At 51.2% G+C, this 24,141-nt stretch overlaps 1 protein-coding gene across 2 annotated transcripts in view; it reads right to left on the reverse strand.

Moving 5' to 3' along the window:
* Nucleotides 1–1,566: 1,566 nt before the first annotated feature.
* The window catches only part of Nploc4 (NPL4 homolog, ubiquitin recognition factor), a 45,707-nt gene continuing 23,132 nt past the window's right edge, over nucleotides 1,567–24,141 (reverse strand). For both annotated transcript variants that reach the window (XM_026410717.2, XM_026410718.2), the window contains 6 exons: nucleotides 20,715–20,875; nucleotides 10,287–10,358; nucleotides 7,471–7,566; nucleotides 6,363–6,479; nucleotides 5,112–5,214; nucleotides 1,567–3,914 (listed from right to left, as the gene is read on the reverse strand). In XM_026410717.2, the coding sequence (XP_026266502.1) occupies nucleotides 3,757–3,914; nucleotides 5,112–5,214; nucleotides 6,363–6,479; nucleotides 7,471–7,566; nucleotides 10,287–10,358; nucleotides 20,715–20,875 (707 nt within the window). In that variant the 3' untranslated portion in view covers nucleotides 1,567–3,756. The remainder of the gene's footprint in view (nucleotides 3,915–5,111; nucleotides 5,215–6,362; nucleotides 6,480–7,470; nucleotides 7,567–10,286; nucleotides 10,359–20,714; nucleotides 20,876–24,141) is intronic.

A 24,141-nucleotide genomic window follows, 5' to 3' on the forward strand; every position in this document is an offset into this window, starting at 1 on the left:
AAGGATGGGGGTGGGGTAGAGTGAGAGCACTCCACAGCAGCCTGTCACTCTGAATTTCACCCAGAGCACACAAGTATCCCTTGGGGGGTCTTCTGATCACCAGGTCTAACCTTCCAAGCCTGACACTGGTTCTTGTCAGTCACCAGCTCACACGCCTCAGGATAACCAGGTGGCTTCCAAAATAGGAGAAAACACGCCAATAGAGAGGGTGGGGAGGAAGTGGATATGGGAGGTGGGCGAGCCAGCAGGCCTCATGGTATGTCACTCCCCTGGCTTGGGGGCTGGCCAGATCCTGGCTCCCTCCAGTCTAAATAGAGAGTAGACCTGAGCACTGGGTGCCTGGGGTGAGAAAGGCATGAGGGAAGGGCCCAAGGCCATGCCCTAGCCGGGGCTCTGCCAGGGGTGTGGAAGGTGCACACACCCCTTACTGCAGAGCCTGTCACTGGAGGTCAGTGACCCTGCCAAACTGGGGCACTGTGGCCTCACAAAGGCCAAGCACAATGGAGCTCAAGAATTACAGGGGCAGATGTGGGAAGAGAAACCATGGTGTGTGGAAGCTGCAGATTATGGCAGAGGTGCAAAAACCTGCAGGGTGGGGACCAGGACTTTGGGTGCCAGAGTCCCCAGTTCTACTTCCAAGCAGTTCAATCTCACTTCTTTAGGTGAGGATAGGGAGGAAGGCGCCTCCCAGAGCCTCCTGGCCTGCAGCACCTGGAGGACAAAGGCATCTGGACTTCCAGTCCCTCTTACTCGGGCTTTCATAGGCCCTGTGTGAAGGCCAGCTGCTGGGTCATACTGAACAGCCCAAGCCCTACCGAGGGCTGAGCGTGGCAGCTCCAGCAACACCAGGGAGCTGTGGATGATGAGCACTCAGCACCACTCAGCTGCTCAAAGGCAGCTGGGTCACCTACTGGGAGCAGCCCTTTCAGACACAGCTATTTTTTTTTAAATATTTTTTTAATGTCGATGGACCTTTATTTTACTCATTTATTTTTATGTGGTGCAGAGAATCAAACCCAGTGCCTCACACATGTGAGGCAAGCACTCTACCACTGAGCCACAACCCCAGCCCCTACAGCTGCTGTGTTTTAGTGGCTTCCCAGGGTGTAGATGAGTCCCTGCCTTGAGGACTGAGTGGTGCTGAGCTGTGGAAGCAGGCTGATACCGAAGTCAGGAGCAAGCCAGACCTCTCTGGCTGTCCCTGGGAGACAGCAGTAAGCTCCAGCCCTGCTCCTCACTGCACCTGTGCAGTTAGGTTGCCTGGACACTTTCACCTGCTGCTTGGCCTCATCTGCCTGTCCAGGATGTACAGACTCACAGGCAGAAAAGGCATCTCAGGGAGGCCGGACAGCTCCCTTCCACCCATATACGAACTTGGAAGAACAGTGCCCGGGAGCCCTGCAGCAGAGCAATGGGCCAGGGAAATTGGGTCCCAGCTTGAAATGGCCCAAACACATCAATGAGAGTCCTGGGGGCAAGTCATCTAATCACCTTACCCAGATTAGACACCAGACAGGGCCTGTGGACAACTTTCAGCGCACAGGAAGGACACGCTGGGAGCGGGCAGTCGCTTCAGGCGCTTTTTATTAGGTTCCACTGCAGGGCTGGGGTCAGGGTAATGCTAGTCCAAACCCAGGTGATGCACACCTGTGAGCCCAAAGCAGAGCACCTATGTCCCAGGAACAGACTGGCTGGGGGCGGGCTGGGTAGGCAGGACCGACCAGGGCCAAGAGGGCGGGCTGGGTAGGCAGGTCCGCCTGGGAAGGTGTGTGCTCAGGCACCCCTCTGGAATGTGGTGCCTGGTGACATGAGGGGATGTCCACAGGAATGCAAGATGGGCGGGGGTCACTCCTGAGCAGGAGGTGGTGCCTGGGCCTCCCAGGCCTGTGCTCTCAGCAGGGCTCACCCCAAGCCAGCAGCATGAGCTTGACTCTCTTTGGACGATAAAATAAAGTGCATTATTGAACAGAGTAACTCAAAACCATAAGCAGCGAAATCACAACACTTTCTTTAGCTAAAAGACAAAAAGAAAACATGGACTGCATGGATGCCAGAACTGCAGAGTGAGAAAAACTATTGGTTGAGAAAAGGAAATTAGCTTGGTGGATAAAGACGAGAGCAAGTGGAGAGGAACACAGGTGTTGGGGCAGTGAGTCTCCACAAGTCTGTGCTGTCCAGTACCTGCCCAGGCTGGGCAACAGCACTGGTGTGAATGGCCCTGGAGACAGGTAAGCAGCCAGCCAGGCCATTTGGCTATACAGCTGACCTCAGGGACCAGGTAAGACAGGGAAGACAAAGCCCCAGCCAAGACAGCTCCTAGGAGGCAGACCAGATGACCCTCCACACCTCCATAATGTGTGGCAGATGGGGGGAGACTGCTTGCTTTACAGGCCTGCTGTAGCCAGGCCAACCTAATGGGCTTGTGGCTCCAGGATCAGAAGAAACCTGGGCCTTCCAGGGGGGATGCCATGCCAGGTATACCTGAGGGTTCTGGCCACAGCCCTACCATGAGAGAGCCCAGCAGGCAAGCATTCTGTCTACATGGCCAAGCATGGGGAGGGCTGTGTAGGTGCGTCCCTCTAGGCAACAGACACACAAGCCTCCAGGAAGTCTGGCTGGGCCGGCCTTTCCCTGGGTGCAGCACAGCTAATTTGGCTCTTGTTAAGGCAAAGAGGCATCAAGACGCCCTCGGCTCGCCTGGGGTAGGCCTGTGCCCCAGTCCTATTGTGGAGGACACTTAGAGACCATTAGGACTCTTGTGGATTGCCTGGTCCTTACACTGGGTGCATGCTATCAACTTTCCAGGCTCCACAGAGGTCCTGTTTCAATGGCCAAAGCACTATTCCAGACCAAGGCCTGGCAAGGCTATGGATAGAGGAATGGTGCTGTGGGTAGAGGAATCGGGGCCCTGGTGTTCACCCATCCGGGCTATCTAGAGGGACTGCCCACCAGGCAAGGGCCACCACTCTCCTCCTGCTCAGCTGCCCATATCGCCAGCTGCCACAGCTGTGTGACTTGGTAGAAAAGTCTCAGGCACTGAGGTTTGCTTCATAGGAGGACTGTCAGTGGGACCCGTCCACTACCACCTGAACTCCCAGGAGGGGCTGCGCTGAAGGAGGGAAGGAAGTGGAAACTAGTCTCTCTCATATCCCTGTTGTGCAGTTTTATCTTAAAAACAATAAATAAAAGTCTTCTGGGAAGGAATTGCTGAAAACTGTTATTGCAACCAGCACAGACTCTAAACTTCCACCTGGTACGAGATGAGAAAGCGCACTAGGCTGCAGGCTGAGCAGGAGGCTGTGGCCGGCACAGGCAGGACCTCTGCTCCAGAGCAACAGAACAGAGGTAGCCAGGCACTCCCAACCAAAAAAAAAAAAAAAAATCAAGCGGGGACAGAACAGAAAGCATCGAAGAGGAAGGAAAAGAAAGCTGGGTGGCAGCAGCAACCCTCCCTGCACCACCGATTTCAAGTGATTATTTGGAGGTGCCCAATCCTTCCACGGCAGGGGGCTGTTGACGGGTGAGGCGTGCGTGGTGTTCTCAGGCAGGGACACTGTTTCCAGTCGGCTTTTACTCAGCCCTAGCACATTAGCTGAGCTCCCTCTCTGGGATTGGTGCCAAGAAGCTTCCCTGGGTGCCAGGGTGGTGGGCCCCACCCCTCAGGGCTGCCAGCTCTGAGCCTTGCGGGGCACACCTTGAGCTCCTGGCTTTGGAGGGCTAGGCTGGCCCAGTCCCACCCAGCAGAGGGCCGGAGCCCTAGGTCCTGGGGAGGCTGCACATCTCGCAGTGGCCAGTTCCTGGCTGGTTCATGAAGGTGCAGTGCTGACAGGCCCACATGGCAGAGGTGGCGGCATGTGCAGAACCTCCAACGGCACCATACTCATGGAGGCCCGGGAGCTGCACACCAACGGTACCTGTAGGTGGGAAGAGAAGCAAGCACTCAGCACTTCTGCAGAATGGGTACTCTGCCTGGCCTGAGCTCTATACTGTGGGCAGGGTAGTTTGAACATGCCTACTCCTTGCACCAAGGCTGCCATCCTGCAACTATGGTGCACACAGCCAGCAAACACCTGCCCTTCTCTGCACCTGTGGGTATGGTTTCTTTCTGTTGCTGAAAAGCACTCCTCTGTGAGGACCATCATGCCCACTGTAGACATCTGGGTGGTGTCCAGTTCCAAGTTGTTAGGACAAAGCTACCATGAGCATCCTGCTCTGTTATAGACCTGTTTTCGCCTTTCCTGGCAAAAGCCTAGCTGAGGAAAGGCTGGTCAAGGGTGAGTGCATGTTGGGCTTCCCAGGACTTGCACCTGGATCTACTTTTTTTTGGGGGGTAAGGGTATGGGGGAGTGAACCCAGAGACACTGAACACATCTCCCCAGTACTTTTTATTTTTTTTAATAACTTTTAAAAATATATTTTTAGTTGTATGTAGACACAATATCTTTATTTTTATGTGGTGCTGAGGATCAAATCAGTGCCTCACATCTGCTAGGCAAGCGCTCTACCACTGAGCCACAACCCCAGCCCTTCATTTTATTTTTTAAGACAGAGTCTCACTAAGTTGCTGAGACTGTCCCAGAACTTGGAAATCCTCCTATTGACCTCCCAAGTTGCTGGGATCACGTTGTGCGCCCCTGAGCCCGCCTGGTATCTCATGTTTTGTGAAGCTCTTGTGAATGTACACTATCATTCCATTACCAGTCCTAGACACAGGATTGGACAATCACATACTCAACTTTTTTAGGAGAGTGAGTACTGAACACAAGGAGCTCTAGGGCACAAGCTGGTCCAGGTAATGAATCCAGACCCTGTCACCTGCTGCTGCGGGAGTTGGGTTTCTTTTTATACCATCGAAGTATGAGGGGTATTGCCAAGTGTCCCATAAGGACGGCAAGGACATGTTAGATGTTCAGACAGATCTTTTCCAAATGGAGGCTCCTGGGACACCTATAGCTGGGTGCATCTGCTATACACACCTGGGGTCTGACCTGGACAACATTATGTTACTACATCAATGAACACAGCCATGTGTCTGTCCCTTATACCACAACCCGCAGTGTGCACCCAGGGCCACAAGCCCAGGGCTTAAGGGTAGAGCGTAGGACACTTACTGCAAAGTTGCTCAATAGTGGCCCACTGCTCGGACTTCTTCCACGTCTGTGCCAGCTCCTCATTCCTGGTCCTCACCGCCTCCAGCAGAAGGCTGATGCTGTCCTGCAAAAAGCCAAAGGAAGGTCCACCTTGCTCTGCAATGGGGTCACACTCTCGCTAACAGGTTTCTCTAACATAAACACAACATTTCAGAGGGAATTTTTAAAAATCACATAGACGATCACTATGAAACACAGACTGCTGCTCAGGTCTATAAATCCATGTGCTAAAGTAAGCTAGAACTCACGTCTTCCCAAAGCGCCCCTTGGGGCTCCTGTGCTCCCTCGGCCATGGGCTGACAGCCCAGATGACAGAAACTCCTGTCCCTGGTCCTAGACTGGGACCAGTCCTCCTCTCTTCTCCATCTGTCTGGAAACTGCGTGCTATATCCTAGGTTTCCAGGGTCAGCACACAGAGAGTTAAAGTAGCTGCTGTGGTGAGAGGTTGATAAAGCCTTTAAGGGCTCTCAGTACCTCCAGAGTCAACTTCAAAACAGTTTACAAGCAGGGTGGCCCAATACAGAGGGAGCCTCACCTGTCACCCCTGGTCTCAGAAGGCAGGGCTGACCCTGAGAGAAGAGGTACAGTGGGATTCTGAGAGGGGAAGGGACAGTGGGAAGACACACAAGATAAATGGGGCAGCATGTAACAACAGCTAAGGCTGACCGCCAAAGACAAGCCCTGGGAAGGAGAGCGCCACTGTCCCGGTGGGGAAGGTGCCGAGTCAGCGCTACTGAGCTCAGAAAGATCCCTCCCTCCTTCCTTGTGTTCCTGGGGGTCTCAGGCAGAGAAGAAAAGGTCACAGGAGGCCAAAATGTGTGGCACATGCTGAGGCCTCTGGCAGGACTTGCTGCCCACCCCTTTGGGAGCACTGCTGTCTGCTCAACATCTACCTCCTCTTTGGCAGGGCTTGGGAGCTGGCCAGCCTTCTGGGCCAAGGCAACAAGCCGGCGTTGACTCAGGAGGCAGGGAGGGATCTGTAACGAGCAGGCTGAGATTCTAAAGCTACGGGACTGAGGGCTGCCTCAACCATGGTACCCCCAGGACCGTAGGCCAGAGGACAGAACATATTCACCTTGCTCTCCAAGTGGTCACAGCCAACAAAATTCCCAGGGGGAGATGACCCTGCACATCAAGCTTTGCCCCAAATCCCCCACTCTCTGGCTTGAGGAAGGAAAGTGGGACGAGGGACGTCTCTTGAGTAAGCCCTACCTGTAGAGGCATGACTTCATTGGTGACCAGAAACAGCAGCAGGTGGAAATCCGAGATGGTGTCCAAGAACACAGATGAAGTGTTCTGGGACAAATAGGTGGCCAGACTGTGGAAGTCCTAGACCGAGAGTGATGGAGAGAAGGGAAGATGCAGGGATCTCATGACAGTCCTCACATCCAGAGCGGGGAGGAACCAGCCCCACTCCCAACCCCCGCACACACTGAGACATCCCACCTCTCTTCCAGAACTACTGAGAGGGCACAAAGGGACACAGACAGCTGCAGGTGAGCACCTGACCCTCCTGCCCAGGGGAAGCTCTTGGCACACCTGACTGTCCGTGGTGTGAGGAGGTATGTAGACTGTCCAAGCAAGGACACACAGATGGACAGATGGAATCCATCCCTCTACCTCAGGGTGAAAGAGGGCTGAGGGAAGGCCCACTGGGGTAGGCAGGAGACCATATGGCCCTTTCTGTCTGGCAGCACCCCTAAGCTGGACCAGCAGAGTAAGGAAGAGAAATGAGGAGGGCAGCAGGACAGAATGGGAGCCTGAGAAGACAGCCCGGAAACCAGCTCTGCGCCCCGACATGCATCCCATGTCGGTTCCTGGGGCAGATGGACAATAAGCAACCACAGTATCAGAAGCAGCTTTGCCAAAGAAGCCCCCTTAAAAGAAAACTTTGGTACAGATACTCCCCCTGTGCAGGTGGCGGGAGCAGAGGGCCAGCATGACACAAGCAACATGCCAGGCCCCAGTGCGACCCACCCAGCCCTGACGGAGCCTGAGGAATGTGTCGGGGCTGGGGACAGACAGATCAGCAGGGAAGCAGACCACTTCCACTGTTTGGCTCTGTAACCCACAAACCAGAGGAAGCTGTTAGCAGAGGACACAAAGTGACAAGACTGAGAAGGTGTTCCTGGCAAGTCCGTAGGCCCAGGATTCAAGGCTAACTAGCACCTTGCTAGAGCGAGCGCCCTGACCTCTGTGTCCAACACAGGGCCTGATACAGGACACAGGAAGAAGCTGCAAGCACAGCACACTCCAGTAAAGCAAGACTGTCGCTGGACAAACAGGTCACTAAATGCAGCTTCTGAGACAATGAGCTTACCTGTGTCTCACCCAGCACATCCCGGTTTTCAATAGGAAATGGATTTTGTGAAATAGAAAAAGTGTAAACTGGATCCTTGGGGAAGGTTGTTGTGATCTAATGAACAAAAACACAAACTGTGATGAACTGTGCTAAAGATGGTGCGAACCTCCAACCAGTTCCAGCCCTCAGCACGTTCCACACACTGCTCCCCAGGGTCCTGCAAGCTTCGTACTGAGGGAAAGTTCACTGTTGGCGTCTGTGCTTCTTGGGAAATCTGAAAACTGGCACTGGGGAATCAAGAGAAGCACACATTTAAAGTGCACACATCTGGGCAGTGCCTGTCTCTGTGGCACAGACACCTAACTGCTGCACCAAGACTGGTCAGACTCCTGCTGCTACGCGTGCTCTGCCCTGGTCCAGGGTAACAGAACTCAGCAGAGAAAGAGCAGAAGGCTGTCTCAGGAGTTGCAAACTTTACTTATCGGACCTGGAGGCTTGTGTTGGGTCAACCAGTGCTGGGACTGAGAAAATGACCTCCTGATAACAGCCCACTGGGAAGCCAGCCTAAAGAGCCCATGGGCTTTCCAGGCAGGTGAGAATCACAGCCCCCCTCTCCCCTGGAGATGAGCTGGCTGGAGTGGAGAGCTTCCACTAAAGGTAAGCCAAGTCTTCCATTTGGTTCTGACATCCCTTAGGAATAGCAGAGGGCATCTGAATCAGTAGAAGCCAGGTACAGTGGTGACTGTGCAGAAGCTGAGGTGGACATAGGCGTCACTCCCACTAGCAAATGCCCTCCCTGGGAGAGCATCCAGTGTGAGTAATAACTCTCCTCTGGCTGATGCAGTTCCCTCTGCACGTGACTCTAGCAGCACTGGGCCAACACCTTCCAGATCCAGGGTAGCTATTCTGGCTCCTGGAGGACTACTTCTACAGAATAAAAACATTGCTCTCTTCTGTTTTCTGGCATCAGCAAAGGCAGGGAGCTGTTTCTGGTTTGGCTGTACCAGCATCCGCACTCTGGAAGGCAGGCTGAGCCACTGGTAGTGCCCTAACCCAAGCTGGCCGGTCCTTGCAGACAAGCTTGTGCAGACAAGCTTGTGCAGCAAGGGCCACAGTGACACGTGCTCCTCTGGGAGGCAGAGATGAGGGGAGGAGCACTCAGCCCTAGCTGCAATCAGCTCTAAGAGTGGGCAGTGTCCACGCTGCGAGACAATAGCCTGGACCACTCGGGTCCCTCCTTTTGGGAAGGCAGCAGCAAGAGTGGAGAGGGACTGAAGAGCACCCGCCACTGAATAAACTAGTACATCAAGAGAGGCTAGGTGCCAGCCTTGTGAGTGGCCCTTGCACAGTGACAGGACCAAAGTCTACTCAGCCCTGTGTGACCATCCCACATCCCACCCTGTCCTGTGCTAAAGCCCTCTCCCTTCCCAGACCGTTGTGGAGTCATCAATTGGACAATGTCTGATACCTGCACAGAGGCCCAGAAAGTGCTGGCTCTCACTTTCCCTGCCTGCAACAGCTGCCCCTTGCTTGGGTTCAAGAACAGCATCCAGGGCCTACGGACCTGCCCAGGAGCCACATGTACTTTTATGGGCACCAGTTCTCAAGGGATTCCAAGTCTCATTTCCCCAGGGACAGAGGACTTAGAGGTCACAGGGCAGCATGCTCCACAGCAACTAAGCGGTGCTAGAAGAGAACACACTGGCAAGTCTTTAACTTCCTATGTGAAAGGAAAGCAGGGTGGAGAGGTGTGGCAAGGGAGAAAGCCTTAGGAAGAAGTACTAAATCATGCCAACTCCTCCTAACAGTATGTGCCATCAATCTGTTTTCATCTTAATTATACCCCAGGTAGCCTAAAAAACAGATGCCTTTATGGCCTGAGTAATAAATATGTTCTCGAGAGCTGTCAATGGAATGGAACATCAATGGGTTTGGCTCAGGGGACCCTCTGCTTCAAATGCAATGATGTTTTACTGCCTGACTTACATGCCCATCCCAAATCCAATGCAGCCCGCATAGATCCTGGTACAGCAGCAGCTTAGCCCCCCACACCATCCCCCCAGACAGAGCTCTGGCAGGCAGCCAGGTGCTCAAACATGGGCTTTGCTCTGTGGCACTTGCTGCCCTGTGGCTGATGGCATAGCCATCTCTGTGACCACGTGATGCCTCCAGAGAGAAGGAGGGGCTCTGGGAAGATGCAGTAGAGCCAGCCTCCCTTGGCTTCTGCAATCCCTCCCAGGAAACCATTATGACCCTCTCTGCTCAAGAACATTCAGTCACAGGTGTTCGTAAAACCAGTTTGGAGGGGCTGGGGTCATGGCTCAGTGGCGCTTGCACTGGGTTCAATTCTCAGCACGACATGTAAACAAATAAATAAATAAAGGTCCATCAATAACTAATAAAAATTAAGACAAAAACAAAAAAGGCTTGGAAAGATCAGCCCCCAGGGCACTGCGCCTATGGCAGTGTGATCCCACCAGGGCAGCACCTGCACATGCTGCAGAGCAGGCAACCACCAGCCATGCAGCATCTGTGGCGATACTGGACTAGGCCTTTTAGTGGACCCTGGGCCTGGGGTAGGGGGTGGGAGGTCCTTTGAACTATGGTACCCAGAAAGTTAACTAGGTTGTTTTCAAGGACATAAAAAACCTGAAACAACAACAAAAAAAGTCCTTAAAATTGTGAATGTCCAAGGAACCCTGGGGGCTCAAGGATAGAACAGACATCCCCAGCACTACAGGGCAGAGCGTGTGGCTGGGCCCTCCCCTTCCCCAGAGTCCTGACCTCCTGGGCGCCAGCAGGGTCACCGTGCAGGACCAGTGGGGAGGACTTACGTCTATGATCAGATACTCCACAGGCAGGGGGCGGGCCAGCTGGGTGATCTCGTTGCCAAACTTGTCGATGTCCTGCAATAGTCAAAGGTGCGTGGCTACTGAGTGAAGGTGACAGCGACAGTGCTCCTTCAAAAACATCTCTCACCTTTTAAACCACCTGACTCTTGCTGAAGTGCATGAAAAGCAGATGGCAAACAGTCATGCCGTGGCTGCTGCTGCTCCTGGCACTGAGATAGAGTGCTCTTTGCCAGGACCTGAGGTCAGCTACGCTTCTGGCCACAGGCACCTCCACAGGAGAGCACGTGGCCCACTCCCTCTGCAGGGCTCAGCCTAGCACCAGGCCCAGCTGAGAGATGGTGGCAGCAGGCTGACCTGTGCATTCCACCCTCTAAACCACAGTCACACAATCTGAAGGCCAACTCAAAATTTTTACTCATGCCTCTGAAAACCAGAATCTGTGGAAACTGAGTACCCACACGTTAATAAAACATAAGCATGCACAAATGAGTACACATACACAGAATATGCAGATGTGGAAGACCCCCGCCACCTACCTGTCAAAGTAGGTGTTTTGCTTTGTCAGATGAGCAGGACATAAAGTTTAATTATGGGGAAAAATGGCCAGCATATGTTCATTAATCATAAGATGACAACTAGATATGATTTATGTCAGACATGCTGAGCTCCAACAGAGCTCTCCAAGTACATTCCCCATGCTTTCTATTATAGATTTTATAAGAAGATCATATTTTCATTCTAAATCATCACTTAATGTTATGCAAATCACTCATTGAGCCATATATAAATTATACATCCATAATTTTCAATCGTGGGTTTTACATAAAAGTCTACATCTATGGAGGCTCTCAGACATAATCTGGTTGCCAAGGTGCATCCTCAAGTGGTGATATGTCCCCAAGGTATGCTGTGAAGTCACTACTAGCACATGTGCACGTTCTGGGGACATGGAGAACTGTGCTGTCTTTAGACAATCATCACAAGCTGTTCTTCAGTCAAACCAAGCTCATCTCCCTAACAGGATGTCACTGCCCAAATGACCCCATTCCTTGTGTGCCGCTGAAGGACTTGCCCTTCCCCTCCAGAGCAAGGGGCCAAACACTTCTAACCAGTCTGCTACTGAGGAAGCATTAGCCCAACTCCATTCCGCACTTTCTGAGTAGGCTGTTCCCTACCCTGACAAATGCCACCTTCCTGCAAACACTGCTGTGTTCTGCGAGTCCCCTGAAGCTGAAGCACCCACCAACCTGGGGAAGGACCCCTTGCCCCTCCCCACATGGCAGCTGTGCAGTTGAGGCAGCCTACCACTATGACAGGCCCCAAAAGTGTGGGCCTGAGGAGTGGGATCCTATGCCCATGCAGAGGCAGGAATCATGTCCAATCAAACTAAATTATGATTTCCAAAAATACATGCTTGCCCCTACAAGAAATAATCTGAACAACTCACACATAATTAGTCCATTTGGAATTCATCTTCAAATCTAATTAAACGATAATATGCAGAAACATTTTTGCAGCACCTGTTCACTTGAATCTCCCCTCTAGGGAATGCTCTTGTTAAATGCCCTCTCTTTTTTGTGTGTCATGCTAATTCTCATTCAAATTTAACTACCCAGGGCTGGGAATGTGGCTCAGGCGGTAGCGCGCTCCTCTGGCATGCCTGCGGCCCGGGTTCGATCCTCAGCACCACATACCAACAAATTTAACTACCCAACTGTACCTTTTTCCCCCTAAGAAAATAAAGCTACTGTATCTATCTCCCTTTCTTCCCTGGGGAAAAACAGGTAACTTCTATCTTCCCCAAGTCTTCACTCAAATGTTTCTTCCAGACAATCACTAGCCCTACACACTACTCTTGATGGCAATCACTTTTTATGGTGTTAGCAAATATCAGGAAACATATGAGGAGGAAGCCATCTTGATTCTGAGTCTAGTAGCTGCCAAAGTGTCAGTAGTTCAGATTCCACCTGGAGCAAGACACGAGGCAAGTCAGAAATCGTGGCTCCTTGCTGCTTCACCACCAGCCTCACACCATGTCTGGAAGCAGGGCTACGTGAGCCCAAGGCACCTGGGCGTTGTGGGCCTCCCCTTAGAGGATATGGCAAAGCCCCCAGTGTGAGGCTTCTCTGCTAAGAACAAGGCAGAAGGGGACAAGTGGAATCAGCCCTTGAACTGGAAATTCTCAGCATAGGTGTCACGAGTCACATGGAAGCAACAGCTGGAGTTTCTCAGGCACTCACCATGCCTGCTCCAGTCTGGATGCCATGTGCACAGGCCCACCTGGCCCTCACAACTGCAGGCATCACAGGCACAGCCACTGTGCCTAGCAAATCCTGAGGATCGAGGGGCTAGTCATACCCAAGACCTGGCAGCCAGCAGAGCAAGAGGAAAGCTCCAGAGCAAGTTCATTCACACTGATAGTCAGGCCTCTCAGCCACACCCCTCTCCGTTCCTCACCCAACTCTGGTGCTTTAAGGGCTCTACCACCAAGCCACATTCCCAGCTATTATTATTTATTTCTTTCTAAATTTTGAGACACAGTCTCACTAAGTTGCCTAGACCGGCCATGAATTTGTGATCCTCCTGTCTCAGTCTCTCAAGCAACTGGGATTACTACCCAGTTCCAAGGCCAAAATGATGATGAAAAGATTAAGGTATTTTTTTTTTCTTTAAAGAGAGAGATTTTTTTAATATTTATTTTTTAGTTATTGGCAGACACAACATCTTTGTTTGTATGTGGTGCTGAGGATCGAACCCAGGCTGCACGCACGCCAGGCGAGCACGCTACCGCTTGAGCCACATCCCCAGCCCAGATTAAGGTATTTTTGAAGTCAAACAATATTTCAGCTCCTCTAAATATAAAATATGAAGAACATAAAAACCTGGCATGTGTTTGTGACATATGACAAACAGTCAATACACAGAGACCTCACAAATTAATGCAAAAAATGATGAATCATCTTAAAAGTACCTAGCACAGGAAGAGGAGGCTCGCAATGAAAACAGCTAGCGAACACTGGACTCCCTGAGAGTAAGCCAGCAGAGACTACAAGCTAACGTGCAAGGCCTTGCCTGACAGGCAGCCCGGCCAGAACAGGTAAAGCGCTACCTTCCTGAAGGAAATCTCAAGAGAATGCACAGAACCGTTTTAATAAATGGTGGCATCTGACAAAGTAACATCAGCTCCAGGAATTTGTCCCAAGAAGTTAGGAGCACATACAAATAACCAGTTTAGGACAGTTCATCAGACACTGTTCCCAGCAGATGCTACATCAACCTGCATCCTGCTGAGAAGCTGCTGCCAGCCTGAGGACATCCCCTTTCACAGAAAGAACAATGTCCTCCCATAACACATGGAACTTCAGCACAGCGTGGTCCTTGCCCAAGCTGCTGGTCAGCCCAGCTTTCAGGGCTCCTGACCTTAGCACTGTCCCCTCCTACTGGGAAATCACCTTTGGCCCTTCTGCGGCTGGCCCTTGTTGGGCAGCATTCTCAGGGGTGGCTGACATGCTGTCTCCTTCACCTCAAAGATTCTAGCCTTTGATCTGGACATTTTATGAAGACAGCCATGAGATTGGCATCACTGACCCACATCTCTTGCCTAAGCTTCCAGGTCTCCGTGACAATTGCCCATGGACTACCACCCTGTCACTAATGTTGTCACTTGGACTCACCTTCCTCCCACAGACCCAGTACTGTGCTCTGTGGGCACCACGATCCACCTGTTCACTCAGAGACACTCACCAGAATGCTCCTGCACCCCTGCCAACCTCTGCATCCCTGAAGGTCATAGGAACAAGGGAGCAGGAGCCTTTCCATCATGACCCAACTCCACCTTGCATCCAGAAGACGTCAGCACCTGTCCAGTGCATCTTATAACTGGATGTGGGTTCCACCCATCCCACCCCTCTAACCTCCTACCCCTCCTGACTCAGGCCATAGCATTGATGCCTGAACGATCACCACCTCCTTCAGACCACTCCTCACATTACATCCAGAAGGAATGCTCCAGAACTCACCCCCCACCCTCTTTCCCCAGCTTCCTTGCCTGCCGTGCCCACTACCACCTGTACTCTGACTTGACTGGCACACATTCTGTCCCCCAGAAGCCTGGCCCATGTGGAACCTAGGCCACAAACACAGGGGTAGGCAGCAAGTGATGGCCACCTGAGGGCAGAAGAGGGGTGCTCCAGGCCGTCTTCTGGGGCTCCAACCCTTACTTTTCATAACAAGCTGATGTAAACAGAAGTGTTCCTCATGTTCATTTTTAAGACTGGTGCTGACTGATGCACTTGAGTCTGAATCCAAGACTATATGTCTTCTGCTGCCAGCCTCCTCCCTCCACCTCGATGTTCCATGGGCAGGTTCTTGGTCTACGAGCCTCTATCTGAGGTTCACTCTCACCACCCATGAGCCAGCAGAACCTCCAAGCATCCTGCACCATATCCTCTTCCACCAACTCCCAGCCCACACCTGCCTCCTCTCCCACCCCCACCTGTCCAGACGTGCTCCAGAGCTTGTGAGTAGTGCCATCCTGCACACTCCTTCCTCTCCATATCTACTCGCCCCTCTCTCTGGGGCCAAGAGCAACAGTATGGACACAAAAAACTCCAAGCAGGAAAGCTGGATCCCATTCGCCACTGATGCTATGTGCTGTTCCACCTTGCTTAATTTTAGTTTGTGCCAACAAAGCAAGCCCCAACCTGCCTCTGACCCAGCTCAGAGCTGCTCCTGGAGGCAATAGCCCTATGTTGCTGAATGCAACCACAACAGTACAGCCCTTTTCCCAACTCCTCCGTCCTCCTGGCTATTCGCCCCACTCTCCCTTCCCATACAGCGAGCTCCCCTCCCCTTCTCTGCAGCCCACCCTACCTTCACTTTCTTTGACAACCACAATTGCACCACTGGCCTTGAGCACCAACTCAGCAGCCTGCCTCCAAGTGCACAGCTTTAGTGGCCCCCTCTCCTGAGCAATACACTCAGCAGCTGCACACCACTAAAGCCACCTGAGGGCAGGCTGTCTTCCAGCTTCTTGTCTCAAACACCTCAGAGCCCTCCTGTCTCTGTTCTGACTCAACCTGCACATTAAGCCTCAGGAGATCCTACCCAGCCTCTAGATCTACCCAGACTTGAATCACTGCCCCACCTGCACTACTGGATGCCTGGCCTGCCTCCTGTCACTACTGCTGCTACGCCTTGTCTCCTGGAAGGACCTTTTGTAGTCCAGGCCTGGGTGCTGTGTCCTGCCCATCCCACTCACAGTGGCTCGTGATGTTACATGCACCCCTTCCCCCGCATTTGTACCAGCAACATCAGCTCCTCACTCATACTCTGCACGCTGGGAACCGGCTGCCGCCTGTCTGGAATGATAGTCCTGACCCACAAGGATGATTCAACTGACACTTCATCCACCCTACTGAACTGCACCCTGATCGCACTCCTGACCTGTCAGCCTGCCCACTTCGGTTGAAGTCTGCTGCTCTCTGCTATAGCAGTCTTCCCAGTGCCAGGAGTCCTGTCTATTCTCACTGGCTCTGAGGCTCCCCAAACAGTGCACAGTACTTCCTGGGTATTCCCTATTCACAGACCCAGGTGGTCTTCTGCAGTAAAGCGTGTCTGTGCTACGGAGTGCTGTTGGTGACACAGGCCCAAGGGAGAGGCCAACCTTCACCATGGTCCATGGAGCTGAACAGCAGCAGATTAACACCCCAGCTCCAGGGAACTCTCTAGGGTGAGGGAAGGAAAGGAATCCAGTTCAGCTGCTCACAGTCAGCATTGACAGCCCCAGGGACAACATCTGCACCCAAGCAGGGGCTGTGCCTCTGAAGTCTCTCAGCTCACTGGGGGCCACAGTGAAGAGTGGCAACCTGGGGAAGACGCTGTGTGGATCTGCCAAGCTGCAGGCAGATCCTTGGGCTAGACACCACCCAGCTCTTGGGTCTGCCAGCTTGTTTTCACCAAAGCCAGATGATTGCTTAAAGGAAAAGAAAATGGACCCTTTTAAAAGAAGTCAACAAAATCACCATGTCACAACAGAACTGAAAGCCAGTCCCCTTCCAAGGGTGAATCATTTTCACTTGTTCTTGGATGGTTCCTGCAAGTTCACCAACAAGTGACCCCTGCCTTAGTGGCCTAGGGGCCTAGGGTACCTCTGCTCCAGACCTGGCAGGGGCAGGAGGGCCATGGGAGATGGCCTCTTCTTGTCTCCACCATGCTCAGGGAAAGCCTCCCATGGAAATGATCGCAAGAAGGCAGAATGACCTCCCAGTGAAGCCAGCAGGACATGAGGCACTGCCCAAGCCACTAGTACAGATGCAGGTGGAGGGCATACTCTTACATCTGAACAAAGACTTACTTAAAAATGTCTACTTTTATAATTCATAATTCTCATTGCTCAGACTGATGTTCCCTGATGAATGAGTGTTCCAAACCCTAAAGGACTATAAAAAATTTTGGGATTCCCTTTTTGTCTGCTCTCACGAGTGGGCAGATAAGCACTCTATGAAAGCAGCAGGGTGACTAAGAGAATACCACTTTTGAAGACAAAAAGAGAGCTCAATTCTTTTTTTTTTAAAGAGAGAAAGAGAGAAGAGAGAGAGAGAGAATTTTAATATTTATTTTTTAGTTTTCAGCGAACACAACATCTTTGTTTGTATGTGGTGCTGAGGATCGAACCCGGGCCGCACACATGCTAGGCAAGCGCGCTACCACTTGAGCCACATCCCCAGCCCAGAGAGCTCAATTCTTAAGTGCAAGAAATGCACAATGAGGGCTAGTGTGACTCAGGAGGACTGCATTTGCCTAGCTTCTCAGGAAGCTGAGGCAGGAGGATTGCAAGTTTGAGGTCAGCCTCAACAATTTAGTGAGACCCTGTTTCAAAATAAAAAATAGAAAGACTAGAGATGAAGCTCAGTGGTAAAGCACTGGGTTCAATTTCCAATACTGGGAGTGGGGGAGCAGATTTCCAACCTGATGAAAAGGTATTAAAAAAAACAGCCCCAGGCTCAAGTTGTAGTGTGCTCGCCTAGCATGCATGAGGAACTGGGTTTGATTCTCAGCACCACTTAAAAAATAAAGATATTGTGACCACCTAAAACTAAAAAAAAAAAAAAAAAAAAAATAGCCCCAGAGCAAACTCAGTTAAAAGACAAAACCCTAAAATGTAGTTCTTTGGGGCTGGGGATGTGGCTCAAGCAGTAGTGCGCTCACCTGGCATACATGGGCACTGGGTTCGATCCTCAACACCAAATTAAAAAAAAAAAAAAAAAGTAGTCTTTAAGATAAAAAGCTGGCAGCAACTGCTGGTGACACTGTGTGGGGAATCACAGGGAGCAGATAAGCCAAAGAGAAGAGACAGGGAGAAACAAGGCTGCAGCACATGAATGGCATGGCTGCATGCACAGAAACCCAGGGCTGCACCACCAAAGGCAAAGCTGCAAAGCAAAGCTGCCTGCCTGCCTCCCACCACCTGGGAAGGATCCAGAACGACAAGGATCAAAGCCTCCTCAGAGAGACCCTACAGCCTCGGAGACATGGAGAGCACCAGTGCAACATCTGAGAGGGTCGGAGGCAGAGAAGGCCCTGGAAGGCCCAGCGAGGCTTGGAGGAGGACGTCCCCTCTGGAGCAACCTGGAAGGCTGGCTCTGAAACACTGGGGTGAGGAGAATCAAGCCCCTGGAGTAGCAGAGGGGGGAAGCAGGGAGCCGGGTATGCAAAACAGCCAGAGTCACTGTGATAAGACAGCATGGCACTGGTGCTGGGTTAGGAAAACTGGGCGACAAACAGGGTCTGGAACCCCGCCTGTGTGACTTGTGGAAATGACTGATGGCAGAGAGGAGAGCATGCTCACAGAGGGATTTTCCTTCAACAGAAGGGACCTCAGACACGGCTAGGAACTAGAGAGAGGCACTGAAGGGGCTTTCCTTGTGAGCAGGGTTCCTCAAGGCAACAGCCCGCTTGGAGCCTGCTTGGAGACACAGCAGATGAGGAACCACCACCAGGAGGGGCTGATGGCAATGAGACAGAAGCCCTCTCCCCACTCTTGGCGGCGGCCACCTCAGGAAGTGCAGACATTGTGGCTGCTGCATAGGGCTATTGTGAAAAGGTCAAAGACACAGGGGTTTCAATCATGCCGCCATTCTCTGAGATGTCAGCAAAATCTTAGGGTGCACAGGGCAGGATGCTCACCATTTTGGCTTCATGAAGCAGGAGCCAAACCCAAACTTTCACTTTTTCTTTTTCTTTTTCTTTTTTTTTTTTTTTGGTACCAGGGATTGAACAGGGGTATTTAGCCACTGAACTACATTCTCAACAGTTTTTTTTTGTTTTTCAATTCTTTATTTCTTTATTTTTGAGACAGGGTCTCACTAAGTTGCTTAGGACCTCACTAAATTGCTGAGGCTTGCTTTGAACTTGCAATCCTCCTGCCTCCTGAGCCACTGGGATTACAGGTGTGCGCCTCTGCGCCCAGACAAACCTCAGGCTTCTAAAGGACAGACTGCACCTCCAACAGCCTCTTCAGGCCAAGGAGATAAAGCCTTAAGGTGGGCTGGCCCCTTACAAGTCACCTGAGAACCTGTATGCCTCTAAGTGGAAACCTTAGGGCCCCACTTCTGATGGCAGGGCAACTGGGCCTCACCAAAACCAAGTCTCTGGAGAGCATCATGCTAAGTGAACTGAGCCAAATACAGAGTGAAGGATCCAAGACTTTCTCTCATAAGCAGAAGCTATTCCAAAATAAGGGGGAAAGGCAGGGGCATCCCATGAGATAAAAGAAGAGATACGTGGAGTACAGAAAGGGGATTGAGGAGGAGAAAGGAGGGATGGGAAAAGGAAGGAATGCAATCAACCAAACCATCCTGTGTGTGTACCTGAACACACCACAATGAATTTCACCTTTATGCATATCTGTACCGCACTGATTTAAAGAAAAACTGTAAACATAAAGAAGACAGACAACGGGCTGGGGATGTGGCTCAAGCGGTAGCGCGCTCACCTGGCATGCGTGCGGCCAGGGTTCAATCCTCAGCACCACATACCAACAAAGATGTTGTGTCCGCCAAATACTAAAAAATAAATATTAAAAATTCTCTCTCACTCTCTAAAAAAAAAAAAAGACAGACAAGTAGAGTGGAGGTAAGAGAACAGGGGGAGGGAGGAGGGAGGGAAGGGGAAGCACTGGGGGACTGGATTAGAGCAGATTACATTCCATACTGGTATAATTATGGCAAAATGAACCCCAACATTTTTTATAACTATGAAGCACCAATAAAAAAAAAATTGGTGGCTTTAACCAAAAAACAAAAAACAGTCAAGTCAGACCGAGTCAGCCACCTGTCATGGGAATGGAGATGACAGCTACCACCTACTTCTCCACAGTGCAGAGCAGAGCCCCAGCTGCAGGAAGAGGCCCTGGAATCTCTGGCTCCTTCATACATAAGGACAATGAATACCCCCACAAAGAGGGCAGAGTGGCCCACAGAGCACACAACCAGAGACTGAACACAGAGAGCCGCGGCAAGCCCGAGAGCGGCAACTGCCTAGGAGAAAGGGCAGTGGAGCTGCTCCAAAGTGACAGGCAACAGCAGTGGTAGATGAGGATGCCGAACAGTCGTCACAATGGCATCTGTGTGTTCAGAGGAAGTGGTAATAGGGAAACATCAAAAACAGCAAGGGAAGCCAGGCACTATGGCGCATACCTGCAATCCCAGCAGCTCAGGAGCCTGAGGCAGGAGGATGGCTAGTTCAAGGACAGCCTCAACAACTTAGCGAGGCCCTAAGCAACTCATTGAGTCCCTGTCTCAACATAAATTATCAAAAGGGCTGCGGGTGGGCTGGGGTTGTGGCTCAGTGGTGAAGCATCCCTGGGTTCAATCCTAGTACCAAAAAAAGAGAGAGAGACAGACAGTCAAGGGAAACCTCCAGCAGTGAAACCACCCAGTCTGAGACTACCTAGGTGGCAACAGCAGATCAGACATTGCAGAAGTAGAGATTCATGAATCTGAAAACAACACCAACTGTCCAAAATGAATCAGAGAAGAGACTAAAAGAAGATGACCAGCATGCACTGTGGGATTTGAAGTAGCCAAGGTGCACATGATCGAAGTCTCCAGAGGGCAGAAAGAGACCCAAAGCTTCTTTCACCACCTTCTCATGGCTAGACACTGACACCCCAGTTGCCACAGTCTGGTTTGGTGTTGTATGGTTCCACTCCAAATTAAATGCCTCACCAAGCCTGAGTAGCTAAAAACAACCCCCAGAAACGCAACAGAAGCCTCAATCCACAAGTCGAACTCCAGGCCATCACGGCTGACCAGTGACGGATACCATCAGAAGGCTACAAGATGAGCAGAGTCCAGGAAGGCTCAGAGCCCTGTGTGCACAAATTCCTTTTGTACTACTGCATCTTACCTTATAGAAAACATCAGGCACGTACTGCTCACTACTGGACTCCTTGGCGTAGCCGAGCTCAGGGGCATCCTTGCACGGCAGCAGACATTCATCGCGGACTAGGGCCATGCACTGATTGGATACCTGATACCCCTCAAAGTGGACCTGGTTGTCGGGACCACCTGCAAGAGACAGAGCTTCAAAGAGAATCTTTTAAAGGAGATCCAGAATTAGTCCATGCCTGCTCTCTGCCGACCCACAGGAAGCAGATGCTGGGGAGTCTGTTCCAGGAAACTTGGCGGTGGCTGACGCACCAGACTCAGCACATTCCTCCACAGCTGCCCAGCCTCACAGGCACTACCACACCTGTCAGTCCGTCAGAAATCCAGGCACTGAACGTTAATGATCCCCAATAGCCACCCCCAAAGTTGTGCTTAGTGTTATCAAGCACGCAGGCTCTTGGTTTTTATCAACAGTGGGATTAATGAACATAGCTCTGCATTCCACATGCTTCAGTGCCAGAATGAAGGGACTGGGCAGGAGATGAACTCACCTGGGGTGGGCAGGGTACCAGGTGTAGGAACAACACAGAACCGGCCTTCAGAACAACCCTGCACCCACGCTGCACATGCAGCGGTCTCTGCCTTACAGAGACCTGCACGGCAACACAAGGTTAATGTCCTAAGCACTGCCTTTCATGTGAGGAGGCATGGTGGACATATGGCCCCTACACTCATGGCCCCTGCACTACCCTCCAATGTTTCCCTCTTTCCCTCCCTCCCAAGCTCCACTCCACAGAACCTTAAAGTTAGAAACATGGAGCACAAACAGCTGGTAAGAAGAAAGAACCCGGCCAGCTAACCCAGATCTTTAAAGTCCAGGGGTGGGCAAGGCAATGAAGAGCTGGGCCTGGGGCAGACCTCTGCCACCAGATGTGCTCCAAGAATCAGGGCTATGGGGCTGGGGATGCGGCTCATGTGGTAGCACGCTCGCCTGGCATGCGTGCGGCCTAGGTTTGATCCTCAGCACCACATAAAAAGAAAGATGTTGTGTCCGCCGAAAACTAAAAAAATAAATATTAAAATTCATATTCTCTCTCTCTTTCTCTCTCTCTTAAAAATTCTGGAGAATACAAATCTCTCAGTATCTCTATTTCAATTAAACAAAGAAGAGTAATTTACTGATGAGAGAACAGAAATTCAGTCCATCTAGCTTTCAAACAAGTATCAGAAACCAGACCTGATGACCAGGCAATTGGAAAAGGTGGAAGGCACGGGCAGAGCCAGCCCCCAGCAAGCGGACAAGGCAGGCTGCTGTCTGTTCACCTTTACACCCAGCAGGCCAACCAGATCTGGTAGTGAAATGCTGAGTCTCCAAAGGCCCCACTGAATCTAGAACTTTCTCTCATTCCCTAACACCTCAGCAGCACACAGGCTCAGCTCTACAGTGTGTCTGGTTGTACAAAGACAAAGCACTGGTTCAGGAAGCGTAGAGGCGAGGGATGAGGAGTGTTGAGGAGCCACCTTATGCGCCACTGTGGACCCACATTGTTTTTTACAATCGTCCACATGTGGTAGGTCATTAAAGGAAAAAAAAACAAAAACCTGTCCTTTTGAGAATGAGAAAAATGGAAAGCTGAATTTGTAAAACTCAAATGCCTATTTAAAAAGCAGCATCAGTCCATGAGTGGCATCCAAAGGCCATTTCCCAGAAAGGACGACAAACCACCCCTTCCCCACAGAGCAGCACCAAGTGCATGTCCCTCCATGTCTGCAGGCCAGGAGGCTGGCTGTCCTTGCCTGCATCCCAGGCGGGACGGACCACAGGGCAGAAAAGGGGCAGAGGTAGAAGGACATGAGCTGCTCTTGAACTTCAGGTGCATTTTTGCTTTCTGAAACCAGAGTCCATAATCTTCACAGCCCAGGAGCCAAGTATGTTCTAAATGATGAACTCAGTTTGAAACTCAGATTTGGGCTCAAAGTAGGCACTTTCCACATACTCCTGGGGGTTCATTGAGCACACTGCCAGTCCACCAGAGGCTGTGTACAACTGAAGGGGAGGGGAGGAAGAGCAGGCAGAGTCAAGGGGGCCTGGGCTCCAGCTGCAGGAACACCAGCCCTGCGCCACAGGGGCTCAGCTTCTGGGAGGCTCTCACCCAGCTGTCTAGCAAGGGTGCATTTTCCAGCAGCTCCACAAGGTCCCCACTTGCCCTCTGGCCAAGAGACCCCAAAGCAAGGTAAGGAGCACACTTTAGGAGAAGATCTGCAGTGCCACAGATAGCCACACCCCTCTGGAGAGAGGGGGACACCAGAACCCCAAAGGGATGATGCAACACCCAGATGCAAAAGGATGCTGCCTGTGGAGTTCACTGTAACTGATATGGTCACTGCCTCATGGTTCCAGTACTTTCTGTAAGCGCCAACTCCTAAAGCAAAAATGTCATGGTTTCCGAACTCCAAACAAGAGGTGTCCCTCTATAATTGAAGGTGGCAGACCCCATAATTTTAAGAAAGTACCAGTTGCTGCTGGGCACAGTGGTGCACACCTGTAATCTCAGCAGCTCAGGAGACTGAGGCAGGATTGCGAGTCCAAAGCCAGTCTCAGCAACTCAGTGAGACCCTGTCTCTAAATAAAATACATTAGGGGCTGGGGTTGTGGCTCAGCAGTAGAGTGCTTGCCTAGCACATGCGAGGCCCTGGATTCGATCCTCATCACCGCATAAAAATAAATAAATAAATAAATAAGGGTATTCAACTAAAACTAAAAAATAAATATTTTTTTAAAAAATACATTAAAGTGGGCTGGGGATGTGGCTCAAGCGGTAGCGCGCTCGTCTGGCATGCGTGCGGCCCGGGTTCGATCCTCAGCACCACATACCAACAAAGATGTTGTGTCCGCAGAGAACTAAAAAATAAATATTAAAAAAAAATTCTCTCTCTCTCTCTCTCTCTCTCTCTCTCTCTCTCTCCCCTCTCTCACTCTCTCTTTAAAAAAAAAAAAAAATACATTAAAGGGCTGGGGATATGGTTCAGTGTTAAGCATCCCTGAGCGCAATGCCTAGTATAAAAAAAAAAAAAATCTGGCCACACCTTCACTTTCTGCTCAGCAGTTACCAGAGCCCCTGCCAAGAGAAAGGACTCCCCGTGGGCCTTCCGTCTCCTTCAATCCCAGCCAAAAATCTCAATCCTTCCCTTCAGCACTTGACCACAGCAAAAACTTATAAAAAAATTCAGGTGTGGGACTTTTCTCTGTGTGTTCTGGGAATTGAGCCCAGAGGTGCTTAACCACTGAGCCACATCCCCAGCCTTTTTTATTTTTTATTTTGAGAGACAGTCTCAGTAAGTTCCTGAAGCTGGCCTCAAACTTGCAATCTCCCAGCCTGCCTCAAATTCCCAAATTGCTGATTTACGGGCATGCACCACAGTGCCCCACATAATGTGGCATTACT

Source organism: Urocitellus parryii, chromosome 7 (genome assembly GCF_045843805.1).
Source record: "Urocitellus parryii isolate mUroPar1 chromosome 7, mUroPar1.hap1, whole genome shotgun sequence".
Classification (NCBI taxonomy): Eukaryota; Metazoa; Chordata; class Mammalia; order Rodentia; family Sciuridae; genus Urocitellus; species Urocitellus parryii.